The sequence below is a fragment of the Perissodus microlepis genome, chromosome 12 (genome assembly GCF_051167445.1).
Source record: "Perissodus microlepis isolate ML-2025 ecotype Zambia chromosome 12, ASM5116744v1, whole genome shotgun sequence".
NCBI classification, from domain to species: domain Eukaryota; kingdom Metazoa; phylum Chordata; class Actinopteri; order Cichliformes; family Cichlidae; genus Perissodus; species Perissodus microlepis.
This window is the reverse complement of record NC_140472.1, coordinates 23,720,174-23,743,203: the sequence shown is the minus strand read 5'-3', so window position 1 is coordinate 23,743,203 and position 23,030 is coordinate 23,720,174. Positions and strand designations below refer to the sequence as shown.

The 23,030-nt window shown below is 40.0% G+C and overlaps 2 protein-coding genes across 5 annotated transcripts; both read right to left on the bottom strand.

Moving 5' to 3' along the window:
• Positions 1–437: 437 nt before the first annotated feature.
• nim1ka (NIM1 serine/threonine protein kinase a) lies at positions 438–11,127 on the bottom strand. 3 transcript variants are annotated; one of them, XM_084946247.1, is made up of 9 exons: positions 10,833–11,123; positions 6,215–6,312; positions 5,781–5,971; positions 5,460–5,519; positions 4,595–4,909; positions 4,360–4,472; positions 3,017–3,138; positions 2,746–2,892; positions 438–2,051 (listed from the first exon to the last, which is right to left on the bottom strand). In XM_084946247.1, the coding sequence occupies exons 5-9, from the start codon at positions 4,906–4,908 to the stop codon at positions 1,293–1,295; spliced, it is 1,455 nt and encodes a 484-aa protein (XP_084802373.1). In that variant the 5' UTR covers position 4,909; positions 5,460–5,519; positions 5,781–5,971; positions 6,215–6,312; positions 10,833–11,123; the 3' UTR covers positions 438–1,292. The 3 variants fall into 3 exon arrangements, with proteins under 3 accessions (XP_084802373.1, XP_084802374.1, XP_084802372.1); XM_084946248.1 differs by having other exon boundaries at positions 4,595–4,966; positions 5,460–5,971; positions 10,833–11,127; XM_084946246.1 differs by lacking the exon at positions 5,781–5,971 and having other exon boundaries at positions 10,833–11,122.
• Positions 11,128–11,914: 787 nt separating this feature from the next.
• On the bottom strand, positions 11,915–18,688 carry zbtb35 (zinc finger and BTB domain containing 35). 2 transcript variants are annotated; one of them, XM_084946245.1, is made up of 9 exons: positions 18,572–18,688; positions 16,247–16,400; positions 16,056–16,157; positions 14,963–15,107; positions 14,761–14,869; positions 14,484–14,675; positions 13,991–14,369; positions 13,708–13,838; positions 11,915–12,900 (listed from the first exon to the last, which is right to left on the bottom strand). In XM_084946245.1, exons 2-9 carry the CDS (start codon positions 16,380–16,382, stop codon positions 12,376–12,378), a joined length of 1,719 nt encoding a protein of 572 aa, XP_084802371.1. In that variant the 5' UTR covers positions 16,383–16,400; positions 18,572–18,688; the 3' UTR covers positions 11,915–12,375. The 2 variants fall into 2 exon arrangements, with proteins under 2 accessions (XP_084802371.1, XP_084802370.1); XM_084946244.1 differs by lacking the exon at positions 18,572–18,688 and adding an exon at positions 18,339–18,485.
• Positions 18,689–23,030: the final 4,342 nt, after the last annotated feature.

Sequence of the window (23,030 nt, the reverse complement as noted above, 5' to 3'; positions counted from 1 at the left end):
AAATGAGTACGTGCTCTTCTTTGGTGTTTCTGGGAAATAGAGTTAGTTTTTTATCTCCGGTACGCGATAATTGCACTGCTTTCTTTAAGCAAATGTACGGATCATGTTATAAATATACCAGGAATTATCATATAGAAAAATAAATAAATCTATAAATAAATAAATCTGGTAAATGTAAAATTCGGTGTTAAAAATAAATACAAATACATAACAAATAAATAACAATAAATAATAAATAGGTGTAAAAAGGTAAAAATATATAATTATAAATTAAATAAAAATTAATTAGCCAACAATGCATGTTAGCAACTTATTTTATAATGATATGAATTCACTGCATATAATGTCTGTTTGGATTTACAGCTATAACACACACACACACACACACACACACACACACACACATATTAAATAATTTTAACATCAAGAAGACGAAGCAGCATTTTTAGTTTTAAATTTATTTCATTCAGCACATTTGCATGGACACGGAATCATAAAAAGACAAATAGATTCAAACTCTTACCAGAATCATTTCACTCAAAACTGAAATTTTATTTTGCCATGTGAACTACTAACTGTTAGTTGGTCTTCATAGCTTAATGTCATCTAGTGGATTTTTTCAGGCCACAGGGAAAATACCGAGGTCAGCCAGTCTATGAGCAGGGACATCTCATAGAGACGTATTATATAAGATGTAAAATCTCTACTTACTATCTCATCACAAGCATTAAGGAGTACAATGAAACCAGGCTGTCTGATTTCATAAACAGATGAAAAAAAAAACTAAGGCATCGAGGAGAAGTGCAATTAAACATTTAAGACATAAACACATTTTGTGTAGATACTGCATGTTTCGCCACTTTTTCAACAAAATATTGTGGATTTATGTCTCTTCATAAAAAATAAGCTACAGTGATTCTCATAGGGCTTGTTGTTACAACACAACTAAGCGTAGGCCAAGTGTGAATTAGAAATATATGGCCTGCATGACCCAAATAATAAGTTCTGCATGCCATCTAATCATTGCTATGCTGACTTGGATAAATGACATTTCAGAACATTTCAAATTTCTTGAGATTTCCTGTCCCTGCAAGAAAAAACAGACGATGACAGCAGCAACATAGCTACAGAGACATAAGAAAAGACCAATTTTAGGACTTGAGTGGGGTTATATACCATAATTTCAATTTATACTACTGGACTGAAAATATTCTTGTTTTAATTTTTTATTTGTAATAAATCCATGCATCCAAGTCCATAACTTAATTAAATTTCCAGAGCAAAGAATTTTGTCACAGAATTGCACAGAGTTTAGATGTCTGCCGTAAACTGCGGTACACTTTTAGTCGTTCTTTTTTACTTGTTGCTGTGGGTCTGACTGCCTGTTTTACCACAGGAATGCTTTCGACAACCCGTCTCTTGTGAAAACGGTGTAGCAGAATCCGATAGACACCAGTGATGGAGCTCCTGCAGTCTTTGCCCTGGTTGTTCAGGATGTGCTCCGAGGTGATTCCCAGTGCCTCCAGCGAAGACTTTATCTCCATCTCTTCATCTGTGAGATCTGATGGATCACTCTCTGCGAGGTAGGATGGGTCCAGTTTAAAGGGTTCCATGGCGTGCGGGAGGTCCACGGGGAGCAACCACTCGCAGCCCATCATCTGCTCCACTGTACAGCGGTCAGTTGGTATGGGTTGGAGGATTCCCCTGGTTAGCTTCTGGCATGCATCTGGCACCCAAGAGGGAATGACGTAGGCCCCATCCATGATGCACCGCTTTAGTTTGGCCACAGTGTCCGCCCTGAATGGCATTGTGCCTGTCACCATAAAAAACAACATCACCCCTAAGGCCCAGATGTCTACATAGATGCCAACATAATGCTCATCCCTAAAGAGTTCAGGCGCAGCGTATGGCGGAGAGCCACAGAATGTGTTGAGTGTCTCATCGCGGCGGCTCAGTGTGCTGAATCCGAAGTCCCCCACCTTCACGCAAGAGCCGTTGGTGTAGAAGACATTTTCTGCCTTCAGGTCACGGTGAATGATGTTATTTTCATGCTGTGGGAGAACAAAAAGAAGATCATATTATATGAGAATCGAAAATCTAACTATAGAGGAAGGACTGAGTGTTTGTTGTTATCTGTACTTCTACTTAAGTAAAGAAAGTCTGTACTTTTGCCACCTCTTTTCATGTAACCTGACACAGTGAAAACAGCAGCAGAAGCATCGCGTCTATCTCGAATTAAAAAACGTGTTTTGCTCCTTGTTACTTCTTGGATATTTCATCCTGATATCAAGAACAGATCTTTATTAATTATTTTGTCTCGTAGGAATTAGTTATGGCAGCTGCAACTATAGTTCCGTCGATCTGTGTCAGCATGTGAACTGCTCTTCCACATATTAAATATTCTAGTGAAATATTACAATGCAATTTTTTTTTTTTCATCTATTTTTATTCTTTGACAACCCGCAGATGGAGAGAGAATGAATGACTAAAATCTAAATGCGGTGCACATGAAAAGAGCGAAAGTGCTGGTTACAAGTAATGAATCATTACACAGCTATTGTGCAAACATTCAGCCCTGACAGAAATTGTCATATGAGATTTAATAGGTTAGAGGATTAGATGAACACACTGGCTTATTCAGGTCACCGTAGCAGCAGAGAACAGGCAGCACTATAGATGTTAAAGTTATGACTATCAAGACTTTATATTATCAGAATATTTTAATATAAACGTAAATTCACTGACCATGTGTTTAACAGCAGAAAGAATCTGAGCAAAGACAAACTTGCTGTCAGTGTCAGAAAGCTTTCCTTCTGTAGTAATCTTGGTGTAGAGCTCCCCTCCGCCTGCGTACTCCATCACTAGGTGCAAACGTGACAAAGTCTCCACCACCTAAACACATACAGTGTAAGTACATATGTTAGAATACATTAGCAGAAAAGTACTTGATGTCAGATAGATTTAATGATCAAAAAAGCACAATGGCATTAGAAAGACACTTGAAAGTCCAAAATACCTCATAAAGGCGTATGATGTTGGGATGGTGTAGTTTTTCCATGCTAGAGATCTCCCTGGACAGCAGCCGCTGGGTCTTCTGATCCAGCTTGGTCTTATCTAAGATCTTTATGGCCACTTTGTCTAGTGATGCAAAAGGAGACATTTGGTCACTGATTGCTGTACACATAATACATCTCGACACAGGAAAAAAAAAGGTTGAATTTTTAATCACTTCTAATAAATTTTAAATTAGTTGTTACATAACTCTTTTGTAGACTGATGATAGACAATGTAGGCCTGGTTCCACTTAGCAGTTCAAACAACACTCTGGTCTGGATAACTGAGATGAAAGTTTTGCTGATCCTGAACTAAATTTTCATGATTATATTCTTCCAGGAGGTCAATATGATTTATTTTCTTAGACAGTCATAAATTACTCCAAGTCTCAGTAGATATGTAGGCTCACACCAAGGATGGCAAAGGGTTAAAAAACAAAAGACTGGAATAGAGTGCTACATTAGCTGCACTGTTAAAAATCGAAATTCAAATTTAAAAATGAATAAATAAATGCAGTTTTACAATGATCAAATGCACTCTGAATTTTGAAAAACTGATATCTTGGCTGTGTTCCGTTAAATGATTCATAGAGATGCATAAAGTAGACCTCAGGTAACTGAATACAGAAAAGTTCTTAAGTGGCAAAATGGTGTTGAGATATCTAATTGTGCTACAGTATGCATTATTAAGGCTGGCATTAGACTCTCTTTCAGCTGTGACATAGCTTTCAATAGGAGCATTTAAAATGCACTGCAGCTCATTTTGTGTTTTGACTAAATGACACCACTGACCTAAACATTGCGCGCACACACACACAGAACCAGAGCCAGCCACAGAGTAAAAACGCACAAACCTTAAATGGTAAAAAAAAACAAAAAACCCATGCATGAACACGTACACACACACACACACACACACAGACAAACAAAGCTACACTAATTTTCCTCTGTCGTTGTAGCCTTTGATGAGGCATGCAGCAATTTTAGCCGTCGCTAAGGAAACTGGAGATCTCTAATCAATCCATCTGTTCAAGGGCAGCAGACAGTCTGTCTCTTTGTGGCTGAATCAGCCCCCTGGCCAGGCACAAATCGCCATGTTAGTAAATTGCTATAAGCACACATTTGGTAGTGTTGCAGCCCATTAATGGAAACAGGTTATCACCCAACTTATTAAGTCTAATAAGAAGCCACCGTAATAAAAGGAAGCTTATGCGTCTTGTTTTTTTATTCCAATGTGTTTAGGTGTTTTTATGTGACGCTGTCTGTAAATATTGCTACAAGTCATTCGTTTCACAGTGGGGTTTACCTTTGGTGAGAGCATGAATTCCCAGCTTAACATGGGAGAAATTTCCACACCCGAGCTCTCCATGAATTTTGTAGAAGCCGATTCTTCTGCCCACTGTTAGCTCACGGACCAACCTGCCACCAGTTTAGATAATAAAGCATTTAACACAGATTTCACAATTTGGCAAGTAAAAAAAAAAAAAAGAAAAAAAAAACCCACAATGAAAAATATAACAAGTAACTTACAATCACCATACCTTTCATCCTGGCACATATCCAGGTTCAGCCTTTCCAGGGGAGTGAGGCGGCGGACGGTGGCTCCCTCATCATCTGTGTTTATGTCAGAGCTGTCCTGCCGGCTCCAGCGGGCGTTCCTTTGGCTGCTACTAGTAGAGGCCACCGTGCTTCCAATGGAACCTCGGACCGAGTCTCCATGAGAATCCGCGCTCTTGACCCCAGTTACTGAGCTGGTCCCAGTGGTTCCTCCTGCTCCTGACCCCTTAGAGCCTGCTGTCTGAGTCCCAGCTTCAGCCCCATCCGGGCTACTCTCAGAGGGGTAGACTGCAGTCATCCTGCAGGTGACACACAAGGCGGTCTGGGCTTAGTTCATAGCAGGAATTGATGCAAGACTGGATACAGAATATGAAAAAAAAAAGAAGTCGTTTTTAAAAAAATTAATTTTTCTCAATACATTTTGAATACCCCGTTTTTCTTAACAGAATCACCTTCAAAGTAATTTTTTAAATGCAGATTAAACTATTATGATAACTATAATGTTTGTGTCTCCATTCCTAAAACTAAAAATACATGTAATATATCATAAATGTGATGCCCACTTCAATATGTGCTCTATTTTTATTAGCAGATTAACAATAAATTTTAACTTTGCTGTGAGACTGTTTTGTTCCACACTTTTACAATATGTTCACAACAGCAATAATATTATTGCAGACATAATCTGTGTGACGTGAAATGAGAACGCGAAACGTATGCACAATAGTTTTTATTCATTCAATTTTGAATTTATGCATATAGCCTACTATCCTGGTTCTGCTGTACTATGATGGATTCGATATGAAAACCGATAAAGCAAATTTGCATGCGACAGAAGCCTTGACTTACCTTTGAATGTGTGATCCTTTTCCATTTAGAAGGTAAGTCCTTTAGTGTTCTTGTCGAAATCTACCAAAGTCACATAGACAAGTGAGCCAATAAGCATGGTTTAACTTGGAAGACTGCTTTTCTACTAAATGAGTGAAAATCAGTGGGTCCAAGCTCATGCTTCATCCAGAATTTCCAAAAACCTGCTGTAGCTTAAACTGTCCTTGCAGCTTGTAATCTGAAGGCTAAAGCACTTGTTGATATTTTAGTTTTCCTCACTTACGGATGTTCAGGAAAAGGTGACGAGCACGGAGATAAGATAAACGGGGAATTTAGGCTTACTGGAGTCTTTTTCTGAACAGGTCCGTGGGCTTTAATAGACTGCTTCGAGTCTCCAGGGTATAAATAGGCCACAGGGTGAGGAGGAGGGGAGAGGAGCTGGATAAGAGGGGGGAGGCTGGGGCAGAGGGGGGAGGCTGGGGCAGAGGGGATGAACAGATGATAGTGTCAGGGTGCAGCCATGGCGTGGTTACCTGTAATGAAGGAAAAGACAGACATAAAAGTAAGCGTCTTCTATGTTATGTTTTCTGTCTATATCAAAGCTCATGACAGCCTCTTTTACTTTCCAGGTGCCTTTTTTTGCTTAATGTTGGTTTACCTACCTAAGAACATGCATGCAGTATTCTACTCTCTATATGGACCAAGCATCTCCAGAAAAACACATTTATTCCAGATTCCATCTTAAGTTTGTTTTGAAAAGGATAACACAAATGTACCTGTGCAGTATCTTCTTGAGAGCTTGTTAATGTGCGCAGAAGCTCCTACTTCGTCTGCTGCTTGACTCATGCTCCAAATCTGCTGCAGGCTGGGGTTGCTAGGAGAGCCAGAATAAACAAATCTGAGATACTCATTACTCTCTGCGACGAAGAAGACACTCACAACCTGAAATACCTGCATGACTAACCTTGATCATTTCATTGCAGTATGTCACACCTCCTGCTGTTTGTGTTTGATGTGAGGTGTGCGAGTGCAAAAGAGTGTAATTAGGTGAAAACTGTGTACTGCTCTGGGAACACACGTCTAACAATGTCCCGTGAGATGGAAAAGAAAAGACGAATCCGATTGGCAAGGCGCAAGTTAAATAAAATGTCTGTTCTACAGTGATTAATCTGGCAAATAAAATAACTTAATGAAAGAATTTGATGAGTAGTAATTGGAGTAAATCTGGAGTTGTTGCAGAACTGCGCTGTAAATCAACCTTGATTCCACCAAACTGAGTCCAAAAAATGGTTTTGTCTTAGATACTATATGTTATATCTAACCATGTATTATTTCAAAGCAAACTGGAACGTTGAACAAAATTCTTTTCAGAGTGAAAGAATGGACTCTTGATACTTAAACTAGCTCAGGTGCATAATTTAGCAGCCTGACTCCTTAATGGAATTACATCAAAAAATACAACTGTGTACTGTACATGAGATATATATATATATATATATATATATATATATATTGCAAGCTTTAAATCTCCCTTCTTTTAACACATTGCTTATTAAGTCAAAGGTTGGAACTAAAGTATAAAAGCTGAGAGACTCCAAACAATCAATTAACCAACAACAATAATTGATGAGGTTTCTTCCACTGTTAGCCAAAACAATAAAAAAAATATATATATATATGAATGAGCCACAAATTCAAATTGGGTGTTAATTTTCTTTTGTTACAGCAACCATGGGCATAATACTTAGATTCAGTCTCACACACACCGGACTGGTCTCATACACTCACCAAGACTCCAATTATCCAGGTAAATCCACAATTTACACCCGTTTGACTGTTTTGTTTTTAACAAAATCCTTGTATATCAACACTACGGCCCGATGGGCTTGGTGCATCTGAACAAACTAATAAACAATAAACTCATTAAATTGTGCCCAAAGAAAACATTTGTGCTGGCATAACAAATAACAAATAGTAATAAGTCGTACGTAAAGGAAAGAACAGAAACGGTTAGTGTAACATGGAGCTTTCAAAGGCTCTCCATCAACTGTCCATATATTAAAATGAATGAATCTGTGTTGAAGGCTCGCCAGAGAATCAAAGCGGTTCTCTTTTGTGAGGCCTAGAGTCTTCCAGCTTTCAAACACCTTCCTGCCATGGAACCATGAATATCTGCGCATTGATCTAGGGCAGCCTAAAAGGACTTGCTAAGGGAGGAGAGACACGCTTTATAGCACAAAGCAACATGTGCCGAATACATGCCTTTTATGTGAGTAAATAAAAACACTAAAGGACAGCCATGCATGAGATAAACTGGTTAACAATTAAGGAGAGCATGGAAAGTTTTGGTACCCCAATCACCATTATTACCAGTTTTTTGTCCAGACATTTTCTTTAAGGATATTCCTGAATGAACAGGATTGATTAATATGTCTGAATATATGCAAATACAGACACGTTTCCATTTCTTAACATTACAAACACTATAATAGTCTCAAACGTGATGTAATAATCAGGGAAACATTTGCCATATTGAGTAAAACTGGTAAACTACACTGGCTCTACTGATAGCAACTGAGTTTAGAGTATCTTCAGAAAAGCTCCATAAATGGGTATTTACTGAGATTGCTTTGTCCTTGGCTTCCACTGTATAACACATCTAGCAGGTTGCTTAGTGATGAACACTGACCAAACGTGTTTGTGTAGGGTTGAGGATTAGGCATTAACTGGATCTCCTCAAGGAAGAGAGTACACAGTGTCATATTTACAGTTGCACTGAGCCTGCGAGTACCCGTGCTAATCGTGTATATGAGCAGACTGAAAGACATAAACACACCAACACGTGCACAACAGCGGATTCATAAACCGTTCACAGTGGTGAATGCACTGAGATTGCAAAAAGTTGTTGAAAAATGAAATATTGCAATGAAAAAATGATATTTTTGTCCATGTAACAAAGAAAGTTACTGATAATGAGAAAAACTAACAGACCTAAGGTGTTATGAGTATTTTCCTCATTGAGTTATTTGAGGAAGTAATGCTAAATATTTTAAATTCTAAATTAGTTGCATTCCCCATACAGTTAATGCTATGACTTAATATTGAATGCAATCTTCACTTGTTTGAAGCACCAAATGTAAAAAACAAATAATAGAAATGTATGAAAGTGTATAAGACTGCAAACAGCTGGGCGTTCATAAGCAAACACAATCAGCTCTGCCAAGTGTGAGTCCTTCTTTACTCACCAGACAGCCAGTCACTTGTCTCAAGATCCCTAAAGGGAAGAAGTAGGGTCTGCCGGCTGCTGATCACTCTGCTAGCATCAGCAGCCTCTTCAGACGCTCCAACAACGGAAAACACAAGAGCCCATCCACAGCAGCTGTGGATCAAGATTTACTTGCTCTTTCCATCTGTTATGGTTCCTATTGCAAAAATGCCTGTTTGTGTCTTTACTTAAGAAGGGTACAAAGCTGCTGTATGTAAAAGAGTTCCTCCTCTCTGAAAAACCCCTCACTTTGCTTTCCATTCATTCAGTTCACCCGCGCTTGTATCTCATTTTCTCTCATTGAGTGCACACGCACATTAACAGACTCTTTCCTCGGACAGGCACATGCACGTGAAAGCATACACATGTGCAGACAGCGAGCTCACCCCACACAAAGCTCCCCAGTGTGTTAACAGAGGCGCACAGCTGACAAGAGTGAAAAGCTCAACAGTGAAAGCGTTTCAACAATGAGGACCATGGGCCCTAGGAACAGAGAAGCAGGCCTCTCTGGAATCTATGGGGCAAATATTTCACAATTCAAAAAAAGAAAAAAAAGAAAGAAAAGAAAACCAGAGTGACCTCTAAATCCCTTTCCTCTGACGCACATTTAAACACACAGTCCAAAGCACAGTGGCAGAGGCTTCAAAGGATACACAGCAACTTATTACAAGGAAATAACTTTGACAAAGTTGCTTTGCAAAGACGCTGCTTAATTGGTTTCCGCATATACTTTTCTGCTCCTGTGATTAAATGCTAAAAATATTGTTTTTCTTTTTTCTTGTTATGCAGCATGACTCACCTGAGCTACTATTCCCTAAGCCTGGCAATACACAGCACACAGTACTGTGCAGATTCAAGTACATCTTGGTGAGCAACAGAGGGCTATATAGAGGCCTTAACCAAAGTCAACATGACATCATTAGAGGGGAACACAATAACAGGACAATGCTGCAGACAACATATATCCTGCATCTGGTGCTTCAAATCTAAATTCTATTCGGTCGTTAATGTTTTCTGGCTTTAAAGAGCCGTCTGAGTTTGCATGTTATTCACTGTCAGCACATCAAAGAGGCGTGCATCAAAGAAAGACACATGAAGCACAATGTTTCATGTTCACTGACTGAATGATCATGAAAAGAAATATAATTTAAGAACTTTTTTTTGCTTCAAGTGGAGATAAAATTAACTCAAGAAGGCTATTTTCCCCCTTTTGCCTTTATAAGACAGAAAAATGTTTAAGCTTCAGGTTTAAGTATGCAAAACACTGCTTAATGCAGTGCAGATTACTTGCTTAACTTTTCACATCTTCCATGTATTTGCTCCTTGGGGCAAACCAAAAAGTCAAAAAGTATTACTTATTAATTTCATATCGTTTCCTTATAACAGGAGGGAAGATTTTAAATTATTAATGCAGGAAAACCAGTAGAGCAGGCTATAAGGAAGCAAAGCACTGCTCCCAAGCCTTTACCACAGAGGGAGATGATGAGGTAAAAGGTGAATTTGGGGGAAATGACTGGCATTCGTCATAACACACTGGTAAAAACCAACAGGTGTTAGAGCCAGACTTTATTCATTCCGAGCCTGATGTAATTGAGCCCGGTCAAAAGCGGTATGAGAAGTTGAACAGAGTTTAGGTGGATCTCCAGTTAAGTGTTGCATTTTGTAGGTTTCATGCATAAATGTGCAGCCCCCAACAAGCGGGGTTGGTGGCTTTAACTTTGAATGCATGTGCATACGTGACAGAATTTAAAAAACAAAAAACCAAGTAAAACGAAAAGATATTAAAGTCCAGTGCAGTAAAATCTGGGTCCACTGTAGGGGCTCTAGCCAACCACCCTCAGAGAAAACGAGATAAAGCTCTGCTGGGTCGCCAGCGAGTATATGAACTGAGGTGTCGATGTAGGTTTAAAAAAAAAAAATGCATTTTTGTTGGCAACGTTTTCAAACAACATCCACTTATCGAGGAAACATTTTAAACAGCATTAGCTAATGACTGAGTATTTACGTTCAATGATAGCGATATCTACAAGCAGCAGGCCAGTTCTCATTTACCCAAGGCTTCTGATCATAAGACTAGCGTAAAAAAACCCCAAAAGAACGGATATGCTGCATGTGAGAATCGGTCTTACTTGGGTGAGCATCTTCATGGGCCCGTGGCGACAATGTATACCGACCTTGCTCCCAAATCCATCCTCTCCCGTACCCGGTGACATTGAGCTCACCGGCTCTGCTGCAGCTTTCTCTCTGTTGTGAAGGAAATCCGCTGAACGAGCGGGTGAACAGACGAATCAACGGCGTCTCTAGGAGTCCGCCGTCTATCTCGTAACCAATAAGAGCCGAGAATTAGGACCACTTCACTCAGTACTTCAGGAGCTGTCCCGGGCACGCGAGACACAACAGGTAACCTAACCTACGCGTCACGCCCCGTGCTAGCTGTACAGGCTATTAACGCAGCAGGGGTTCAAGTCAGGGTCAGGAGACCTACGTGGGCTGTCCAGATTAATGAACACGCAAACAGAAATTTAAAAATGTAGATTTAAATGAAAACACAAATAGAAAATTCTTTAGTTTGTGCAGGAGACAATTAAAACGTTTTTCATGTCCAGATACCCACAAACACATTATATATATATTTGCCTTCGGGACACACTAGTTGTCGATCATTTCAAAACGAATGCTTAATTAAAATAAACTAAACATTTGACGTTTTAGAGTCTTCACTTCAGAATGCCAAAAACTACAATGAAACTACAGTAACTTTCTTTGCTTAAAACAAATACTTACCAACATCTTTATTGTGGTCTATGTGGATAACCTGTGCAAAAGGTACAAGTTAAAAAAAAAAAACAATATATATGGTACAGGTATATATCCATGACACAAAATAAATAAAAGGCTAAATTTTCTAGCACAATCACATTCAGCAGATATACAACTCCATTATCCTTTTATTTAAATGTTTATTTATTTATTGGGTTTGTCTTGGTGGATAAATCTGATTGGATAAAGGAGCAGCTGTGTTTACCTGCTAATGGATGTATATAAGGCAATATGCATGTATGCACCATACACCTGGTGTGTATTACTGAACTCTTTGAAATTGCACTAATTGAAATGCTTTTCTAATTTTGTGTTTTCGTTGTTGTTTTTTTAAACAGTGTTAATTTTTTAATCTTCAAGATCTAAGTATAAAGCTGGAGAACTAGCCCACTCTTGAAACCAGTTTTATTTAATAGCTGATTTTCCCTCTACAAACCACCGAAAGTTAATAAAATAAACATCATTATTAACAACAAGAGAAATCTGCAGCATATGAGCTGCAGCAACATCTGGGTCAATTTATCATAGAAAGTGACCCAAGTTCAAAAAAAAAAAAAAAAAAAAAACATTTGAAGAAAAACACAAAAATGAATTGATGGAGGGCTGCCGACATCGAGAATATGGCATACGATGGCAAATAGCACCTACAGCAAGACAATGATAACTCTGTCCATAGCAGTGAAGGCGGTGGGAACTGACATTCAACATAACAGACATCAGGACGTACTGAGGTGACATGCGGCTTCTCACATGCAGAGATGTGTACCAAAAATAAAATGTCCATTGCAGGAGAATAAAGCTGTTAGGGACTAAGAGTGTCCAGCAGTTCATTAAAGACTCTTTTTCACATTCTCATACAACCGCTGCATGTTCTGCTTCCTCAACATTCACCATCTCTCCCTCCATCTGTACTTCCACCTGAGAGTTCACCACGTGCTGTCCGTCAACTTCAGTTGTGGTCACGTGTACAACCTGGATCTGCACTCCAGCCTGTTTTAATCTTTCCATGTCCTCCTCACACATCTCCGCCACCCCTCCATCCTCCATTACAACCGTGGCAGTCTCTTCCATCTCCATCACATCTACAGGCTCCACTGTGACGTGTTCAACCTGAATGCCGTCTTCCAACAGGACAGTTTCGGCTCCCTCTATGTTCTGTGCTGCTATGGTGAGAGCAGCGGTTGCAGCAGAGTCAGTAATGACCAGTTCGTCGTTTAACTTATCCTCGATGGAATGGACCTCTTTGAGGTGTGCCTTCAGCTCTTTCGGCTGGGTGAACCACATGTCACACATGGTGCAGTGGTTGGGCTTGACTCCGGTGTGGCTCACAAGGTGGTCTTTGAACTGGTCCCAGCTGTTGAACACACTACTGCAGACCTGAAGAAGGTGGAGAGCAAAAGAAGAGGTCATGATCATAGCACAGTAATATAGGGAGTAAAGTGATACAACAAATTACAATACAACAATACGACAGCAGCCTAAACAGAGAAGCCCACACCTCCCTCTCTCCCGCCACCTTCTCCGGGTGATATGGGCAAACCCCGAGCAATTCCTAGGCAAGCTACAAAACTAATTTCTCCACCATGTCCTGCATCTGTCCTGGAAGATTCTTCCTGTTTGGGCATGCCTAGAACACCGCACCCAGGAGGTATCCTAGTCAGATACCCCGAAGCAACTTAACTGGTTTCCTTTGATGTGGGAACGAGTCCTGAATGAATGACTGCAGATTTATACTAACAAATAACTGATAAATTCTCACATTCATAAAAAAATAACTACCCCTCTTCACCTCAGCCATTATTTCCAAATATCCATAAAAGCTTTTCCTGTCCCACATTCCTGTTTGTTCTCATGTACATGTACTTTGATAGTTCAGAGTTGGAGGACATTATCTGTTTCTTGTCATGCCCACCTTGTTCAACATGTTAATGCACAAACTTGTGTAGCTTATAAACAGATACAAAGGAGCTCAAATGATTCCTTTGACTGCAGATATAAAGGGGGCATGTCTGTGATGACCCAAAACAGTTGGGTCATCCTTTTTTCACCCCAAAAGTGGAACATTTAGTATGCACCGGGACTTTTACTTTGAAAACTGACACGAGTTTCAGTGCTGCCCCATTGAACAACTTTCCGAATCCCTTCAGTGAGAACCTGATGGCCCTGATTGAGGACAAACTGTACCTGGCATTCATAGAGTTTCTTCCGTCCCTTCTTGGCTCCCGCCCCATTCTGACAGGCTGCCATATGGCACTTCAGTGTGCTATTCCGTGCAAATCGCTCATGACAATCTGGACACTCGTAAGGTTTTTCGCCTAAAAATGGGCACAAAAAGACAGACATGTGTCTCAATGTCAGAAACACAAAAACAGATCTACTGGACAACTATGATAACTTCTGTTTAGTTGCCATACCTTTGTACTTTTCATTATAAACAAAGTGAGTTCAAACAGTGTGAAATTTTCACCTGTGTGCTTTCGCAAGTGCTCCTTAAAGTGTCCGAAGTGGTCAAAGTGCTTCTTGCAGTATTCACAAACATGCACTTTCTTTTGGGGTTTCTGGTTTCGAGACAGTTCCTCGGCATCAAAGTGAAATGTGCTGATGTGCTGCTTCAAGGCACCCTCTCGTGTGTAAGCTTTACCACAGTGGTTACACACGTGGGGCTTCTCCAGCGAGCCCAGGTGTGTTTTCAAGTGCTGTTTAAGATGGTAGTACAGCTTGAAGCTGCGGTCACACTTGTTGCAACGGAACATGTTGTCTGCTTGAGAAATCTGGACCTCGACAATCTCGACATTCTCCAGCACCTTGGAGGCAGTCACCGTTTCCTCATGATACACAACCTCATGCTAAGCAAAAACACAGAAAGAAAAGAAAAAAAACCAAAATCTTTGAGTTAATTATTTCATGCGTATCAGTTTAACAGTAGAAATCAGAAAAAATGTGCATTTCAGCTTTTATACCTCTTCTATTCCTCCTTTCTTGATCACCTGTATTGTTGGTTGCCCTTGCTGGTATTTGCTAGTTATGTCAGCAAGAAGAGCCAAAGCAGAATCATCTGATGCAGCTTGAGCATTCTTTGCCGCATCAACCACTTCCTCCAGCCCCGACTCCTCCACCTCAATGGGCCCTTCACCTATAACTTCAATCTGCACCTGCAGAACAGGGAAAATATTCAGCCTTAACAACTAAATATAGGACATCAAGCTGACTATAAAAGTGCACTGCAAGCATGCTGACCTGCTCCCCTTCCACTGAGGGTAGGGTTTCTGTAATCACATTCGATGTCTCAGCAATTTTCCTCTTTTTTCCTTTGCTCCTTGCTGTCAATGAAGAGCTTTCATTCATTCTACAAAAGAGGATCATTAAGAGGTGAAATGTTATTCTATGTTTTTTAAGTGAAATCTGGTAAATTCTAAAGCCAAAAGTGATGAGTTCTCACTTATTGTTGAGCGCTTTGATGGCTTCCTGCATCTGTAAATACTCAGCTGCTTTCCAGACATCATATGCCTCTTCTTCACCAGCTACAGCTAGTGTGGCTGTGTATGTGAACTCCATCAGCTGACGAAAGGCAGTGTTGCTCACACCTGTTAAAATATGACAGTAAAAGCAGTGGTGAGTAAAAGCTGATCGTGTGTAGCAAAATATCTGTCTATCAGCAAAGTCCCAGCTTGGAAGACAGCAAGTCTTCCAAGCTGGAAGACTAATATTGCAACCTGTTCTGATATACTAATAATAAATTGCAATTTAAAAATTACAACAAACTTGGAATACTTACATTAAATATAATGCAAAATCTCTTCCTGACACCAATTTAATTTTTGAATGTCTGCATTTTTCATAGTCAGGGATGTACTTTCATATGTTCCTATCACTTAGAAAAATATTCTACATAGTTCTACTACCAAGAGGTGGGAGTGTGATGGTCAAACTATTAAAAAACAAACAAACAAACAAAAAACAAACAAACTGAAAACTGTAAATCAAGCAAGCAGAGTTAAAGCAAGCAATAAGACTGACTGATAAATCAGCTGTCAAACACTAACCAGTAGAATCTATATTAAGGATATATTACAGCCAGTATTCAAAGGAGTTCTTAAATAATGTTTCCAAGTGTTACCAATATAAAGTTTGCCCACCAGAGAGCTAAACCATAAACTGCAATAAACTGTAATGTGTCCTCTCAGAAGGCATCTAAGTCATGAATTAAAAACAAACAAACTAAAACATAAATCTGACATCAAGCTCAATACTATTATACAATTTGTTAAGTTCTAAAACAGCAATCTTCTTTTTCTCATAATCCACTATGGCTCAAGTTATGATCAAGAGTACTTATTTGGATGAAGGAGGGAAAAAAACGCTTTAGTAAAAGTTGAGTTAAAATCATTCGGTTTCGTAAAACCACATTTACTCTAAACTACTGTATTAATAGTGACAGCGAAATTCATCTATAGGTGGAACAGTCTCTCTGGACATATTCTTCCTGTTATGACACAATGTAGTTTCGCGAGTATAACTAACACACTACATACCTTCTATCTCCACCAGTGGCTCTTGGGTATAATCCTGAAAAAACTTGTGGAAAAATTGACTGCATGCTGCCAACACTGCTTTATGGGCTCTGAACTGGTGTCCTGGAAAAGACATGAAAAATGGAAATTAGTGTTGCCTCAGAATTTAACGTTAAACTTATAAAGATTACTTACACCAAATGCCTGTTTACCATCCACTATCAAGGTAATATCTGTAAACTGATCCAGCTGTCGCTGTTCGTTAAGTTTGTCCATCATGACTTTGTAATGTGCTGGGTACTCGCTGCCCACAGTGGCCTCCACTTCCACCTCCACCTCCGCTGCCATTATTGTCTGATCTGTCTTCTGTAGGAAGAGAGGAAGATATATATACACAACATGATCAACCTTGCTCGTTGTTACAATTTTACCACACAAATCTTTCTCGCGGCCTTATTTAAATATTATTAATTACATACTGGCATTTAATGAAGGTTCTTTTAAGTTACTTAATGTTATTAGTAACAGCTGTGTTTCCCTACTATTATATAGAAACGACTGCTCACTGTTTATGCATTACAAGACAAAGAAAATATTTTGGGACCACTGCAGCTGACACTAAATCCAAAGCAAAAAAAAAAAGGAAAGGACTTTTGTAGTAAAGCAGTAAGTTCACCAGTTTGTTTGTTTGTTCAGATTGTTACTGACTGATATTGGCCAAACATCTCATCTGATGTGTCACTATGAAAATGTTTTAGTGTGTTTTTAAGTTTTGTTTTTTTGGCAGAAAACAATACATGTGAAGATGTTTGGCTTATTTTAGAAATGGTGTCAATACACAGTTTGTCCAGCAGGGTGTGCTCCAGCTCAACTGTTTACACTGCTCTCAAAACAGCCATTCAGTCAGGCCCAGAAGTATTTGGACAACGATTCAATTTTGCCTCTGCACACACCCAAATAATATTTTAAATGAAACATTCAAGTATAGAATTGAAGTGCATTAACTGTTTAGAAGGTCATTTAGTCTTTAAAACAAGTTTGTTTAAAATATAGTTTGCCATGTTCGAGGGCTCAAAAGTAACTACACAACTGAGAAGCAGTTTCATGGTCAGGTGAGGCGTGTTGCCTTGTGCTTCCATAACAAATTAAGCACACAAAAGATTTGGAATCAACTTAGTGGCTTTTCACTGGAACACTCAAGATGAGGTCCACAAAATATTTATACGAGGGAAGGTGCTGATTAGGCTGAAAATTCAAAACAAACCTATTAGAGAGGTAGAAGAAATTTTAGAATTGGCCACACCAACAATCTGCAAAATTCTTGAAAAGAGCTAGCTCAGCTACAAAAACACCCAAAAAGCACCCACAAAAGTAGAGGACTACAATTTCCTGCTCTAGGGAAAAAAAAACCTTCCCAACATCTAATAAAATCAGCACTTGAGGATTGAGGTGTACTATTGTCTACAATCAAGAGCCTTCATAAAAGCAAAAACTGGGTTTACTACAATTTGTCTTTAAGACTATTCCAGGCAAAGTCAAAAACAGGCAAACAGCTCATAAGCTGTAACAGACCACATCGTCACTGGTGATTATTGATCACGCAGAGCAGCAGGATGAATTCTAAAGTGTACAGGGCTTGCTTATATTCAACCAAATGCCGGTGGCGTCATTCCTGCAACCACAGTGAAACTTCTCCGGACTCAGCTCAACAGTGCATGTTTTTTAGATACTGACAATTCCGAAGAGAGAGAGACTCACAAAGAGACGAGCAGGAACTGAAAGCACGCGTAGTTATGGCCTAGCAGAGCATTTAACAGCAGGAAATGATTAGTTGATTAATCCAGTAAACAGCAGTGTTATTAAAGGCTTCGCTGACAGGAAGAAAGTTGCTGCCCTTTGTAACGCTGTACAGTATTGGCACTACGTGATATTTCCCACTTTCTCAAGTTAAACTAATTTTTGTTTCTTTGATTTGTAGTCAGCGATTTACACAATTTGATACGTCCTTAATGTAGTACAACATAATGTAAACGTCAAAAGTTTTCCCATTAAGGGAGCATGTTTAGAATTACAGGGCGGTGTCTTAAAAGAAGGGAGACCTGAACGATAAATCATAAACATTTAATTACTACCGGACATTAAATAATACCACTGAAAGGTTTGGTGTGCTTCAAATCCTTTTTTTGGCACATGTTAGCTCAGCTCCGTGTTAGCTAGCCAACACACAACCCTCCCCCCAAACCGAGACACAAAATAAGCCATTTCACACACTCGACGGACGCGTCTCACCGCAACCCCGCTTACCATGAATAGACACATCGCCACAACCCTTTTGGTACTGTAACATGACGGAAATAAACATGGTACAGCTCCACAGTGTTGCAGGTAACGGGCCTCTTAGCACGCTCGCCATTTCGCGTTTGACAATCAACATTACGTCATCAAACCGCGCATTAAAATACACTTTTCCCTGACAGATATTCTAATTGTAACCATAGAGGGTCGAAATACACGTTGCAAGCCATCGGCATACATACCTGAAGTTTGGTTATCCTGCTTTAGAAAGTTATTTAGCGATAATATTTCCTTCGACGCATGTACCGATGTCCTACTCTCGTTGCTCCAAAAAGGGCGGTCGTTCAAGCTTCAGGCCTCGGATTCCCAGAAACCCTTGCGAAGTCAAGGACGCCGGGGAGCGTTGCTTGGTGACAATAGAAAAAGACAAACACTTACCTGGCTGGGGGAAATAACGACTACCAAACAAACAAAAATTTAAAAACTTTATTCTCTTGTCACTGAAGTTCCTTTATTTTAATTTATTCAACATATCCACATTCTACATTTTGGAAAAAAAACTGAACTCTCACTTTCATCATTTACTTTTTATTAAACGCATGTATTAACGTGTACCTATTTTTTCTTGGTGTATGACAAATTAAAATAAAAGTATGAAAACAGGAAAATGACCAAATGGAAACTTTCACCGGGTAGTGGCCTGGAAGATCAAAGTTCGGTTAAGTTCATCCTACTGCATAAGGGGGATTAGTGCGCTTGATGATTAACACGAGTTGATCTTAAGAAATTCCAGCTGAAACTTGGAAGCTCTGTTAAATTGAGGAGATGGGTGCACCAGGTCTACTTTGCTCTAAAATAAAACTTACTACACTTTTAACTTGGCAATCTCACAGCACATCTCACATGTTGGCAGAGTAACTGGCAGTTTGTAGACACAAATGCAGGACTCATGAGATGAGAAATAGTTCAAGTTCAAATTTTATTCGCCACATGCAGTGGCAGGTTGCCCTGCAGTGGAATGAACCCGCCCCCCGACCTTACACACACGACACAGACATCACATGGGGATACAAGTCAGAACGGTTGCATTACAGAAAAACCACTGAAATGTACACTACAATGGGAAAGTACAAGAGGAAAAAAAGAGACCTCTACTCATGCTGGGCTATAGGAGGACAGCATGAGAACAGGAAACAAAAAAACTCCTCTGCACAGAAAGCACATAAATGTCCACAGTACAACATTATAGAGCACGTGACCAGCAACAGGGTTGGGTAGGGGATAAGGAGTAATCCCAGGCAACACAGCAGCCATCCTGCCACTGCGCCGTCTCTCCAGTGTGGGCCCAGACCCGCCTCGTGTTCCCAGCAGGCAACAAGTATCGAAGGCATTGGAAGGGGAAGGGGATGAGTGAGTGCTTATCAGTGTAAGTGTATGTGTGTGCGTGTCCATAATTCAGCTGAGACAGTGTCCTTCGCCCTACCAGGCTAAGTAAACAGTCTACCAGCCAACCCAGGTGGCCTTGCATGGAGTGGGAAGGAACAGACTAAACACAGTCGTTATCAGGGAGTTTTTGTTCGGCTCCAGCCTTGAGCTCACAGCTGGCGCCAAGGGGATATCCGCATTAAATACACTCAAAATCCATCTTTAATTCTGAACCTCACAGGAAGACAACAAGTCCAAAACATTTGCAGGATAGCAGAACACAGGAGACATCAAAAGAATACTGAGACAGTATACACAAGATTTTGAAGGGAGACATAACAGGTGAGGACACAGATGACTCCACTATCAAGGTACTCAGAAGGAAGTTAAATTAAACCATGATGCCCTGGGATGTCCTATCCCGGGTTCAAGTAACGAACGGACTCTCTTTCCAGCGCCCTGGCATAGACTTTATCAGGGAGGCTGAGGAGGAGTGTGATCCCTCTATAGTTGAACACACCTGCTGTCGCACGCAACATTACAGAGGTGTGTTGACAAGACAGCCCTACTACATCCAGAGCCTTCAATAACTCAGGGCAAACCTCTCATCCACCCCAGGGGTGCATAATTATTTAACTGCCTTAGTTACCTCAACAGTTCCCCACCCAAAGGTGCGGGGAACAAACCCTCTTGTCCAACGTACAGGCAGCAAGTCGATGGGATACTAGGATACCCACCCCAGCACGCCGCCTCTCACAAAGGGCAACTCCAGACTGAGACAGAGTCCAGCCCCTCTCCAGGACACTGGTTCAAGCCATGCGTTGAGGTGAACCCGACTTTATCTAGTCGTGCCAAATTATGTATCTCCGACAGAAATTGTTTCCCCTGCGTCGGGACCTTGGCACAACATCGGACGGGATTATTTCAATAAACCAATGACATTTTGACTGATCATTATTTGTATCCTTCAGTGACTGTACAGAACTGTACTGAGCTAAAACCTCCAAAATTTCAGAAGCAATAAGTCTTTGGACAGGGGGAACAAATTGTGTCAGGATCACCCTGATATTATTTGTATCCCACTGTAACTTTACTGTATAAAGAGCTAATATCTCCCAAATTTCTGGAGTAGTTAGTCATTATTAGAAGTGTTTATGAACTAAAAATCATGAATGTGGGATACTGTTTGTCCATGATTTCAAAAGGCCAGTGCATGCTCCCGACGCAGGGGAAAAAATTCTTTCGGGGTTACATAATTTGGCAAGACACCTCCACCACGATAAGGTAGCATTCCGTGGAGGGGTCATCAGAATAAAACATCAGAATAAAACAGGAAGATCACCATAACTGAATGAGAACACTAAATTAACATGACACAGAAGACACTGAAAGACAAAACACAGTGAGGATTCACAAAACGGAATTCATTAAATACTACTTAACCTAGGCACACATAGACCTCTGGAATATATAAATCGCATCCAGGAAAAATATCAACAATACAACCTGTGTCCAAGACTGACCACGACACTTAGCTCTTTCATATACACTAGCTTGGTGAATAGTAGTTAATAGGCTCTGTTGAAAATGTTATGCATGATTGTAATTTGATCAGTGTGGCATTAAAATAGGTTACAGTATATACCACAGCCCCAGGCTCTATAAATCAATAACTTGGCAGGTCAGTCACGTCATGTTCTATTGTGTCAGCTGATTGCTACAATGAAATTACGACACCACCTCAATGCACCGATCAGGTGATATTCTTTTAAAGACCTTTAGTCAGGAATCAGAATCCATCATAGAACAGAAACAGTACCAATGAAGGTTATCAGTGATCTTCTTATGGCCTGTAACTGTGGACTCATCTCTGTACTTGAACTGTCAGACCTCAGTGTAGCATCTGATACTGTTGATCATTTACTGCAGAAATCAGAACACATCACTGGCATTAAAAGAAATGTGCTGCACTGGGGAAAACTGAGAATCAAATCTATCTGATAGACTCCAATGTGTTCATGTAAATAGGGGGACTTCACACAGCAAAGTTTGTCATGGAGTTCCCCTGGGTTCTTTTCTGAATCAAGTGCTTTTTACATTAAACATGGTTGCCTTATAGGCAATTTTAGAAAACACCAAAGACATTTCTATTGCTATGCAGATGATACCCAGCTTTGTTTATCCATAAAGTCAAATAACACACATCCTACATAATTTCAGACAGGCTGAGATAACGCTGCTCATAAAAATCTTAGAAACATGGTGTCTAAACTGATACTTACTCTGGATGGTATCACTCTGGTCTCCAGTAACACTGTGAGAAACTTGGGGGTCAGTTTTGATCATGATATGTATTCAGTGTGAACATTAAACAAATATTTTAATAGTCTCCAAAATTAGAAACATTCTGCCTCAGAGTAATGCTCGACAGGGACTAGAAATCCAAATCACACTTCTTCCTTTTTAGCTTCTCTTCACTAGCTGCCCGTTAAATTCAAAATTGAATTTAAAATATTTTCATATACTAAATGCCTAATAAGAGAAACTCCAGCTTATCTTAAAAATTCAAATAAAGCACTTCACTGTCAGACTGCATGCATACTTTTGGTTCCTAGATTTCTAAAAGTAGAACGGGAGGCAAAGCCTTCAGTTATCAGGCCCTTCTCCTGTGGAACCAACTCCCAGGGCGGCCTGGGTGAGGTGACTGTTAACAATCCATTATGCTGCAATAGGTTTAAGCTGCTGGGACAGGTTTGGCACCAGACCATATTGAACTGGACAGGCAACCAACTTTGCTTGACCAGGCAACGAACAAAATAAGATATTATTAATTACAACCGTATATGCATAATACACTGTTAAATCCTCCCAATTCTTTCGATCTTTGGGCTGAAGGAAGGACAATGCTCGGTGTATAAATGCTCAATCAACAATTACTTTATTATATACAATACAACACTTTTGAGCATGAACCATCCGGATGGGGAGACATGCATGAAGAGGGACACAGTAAATCTCAAACTGGTGGAGGGTTACTCAAACTGGCCCCCACCTAGTCGTAAAAACCTAAACATTCACATTCTTTCTAACTCCTAGCGAGCCTGACTTATGGCCTTGGCTCCCTATTTTGTCTGCCTTCAACAACGGTGGGGGTGAAGCTCCCGTGGAATGTGCTCTCTGTCTCCTCTACTATCAGAAAAAGCAAAGTCCTGACTCTCTGAAAACAGTATTTCTTATTACTCAGCAGTATAATGCATCATAAACAATGTCATTCAT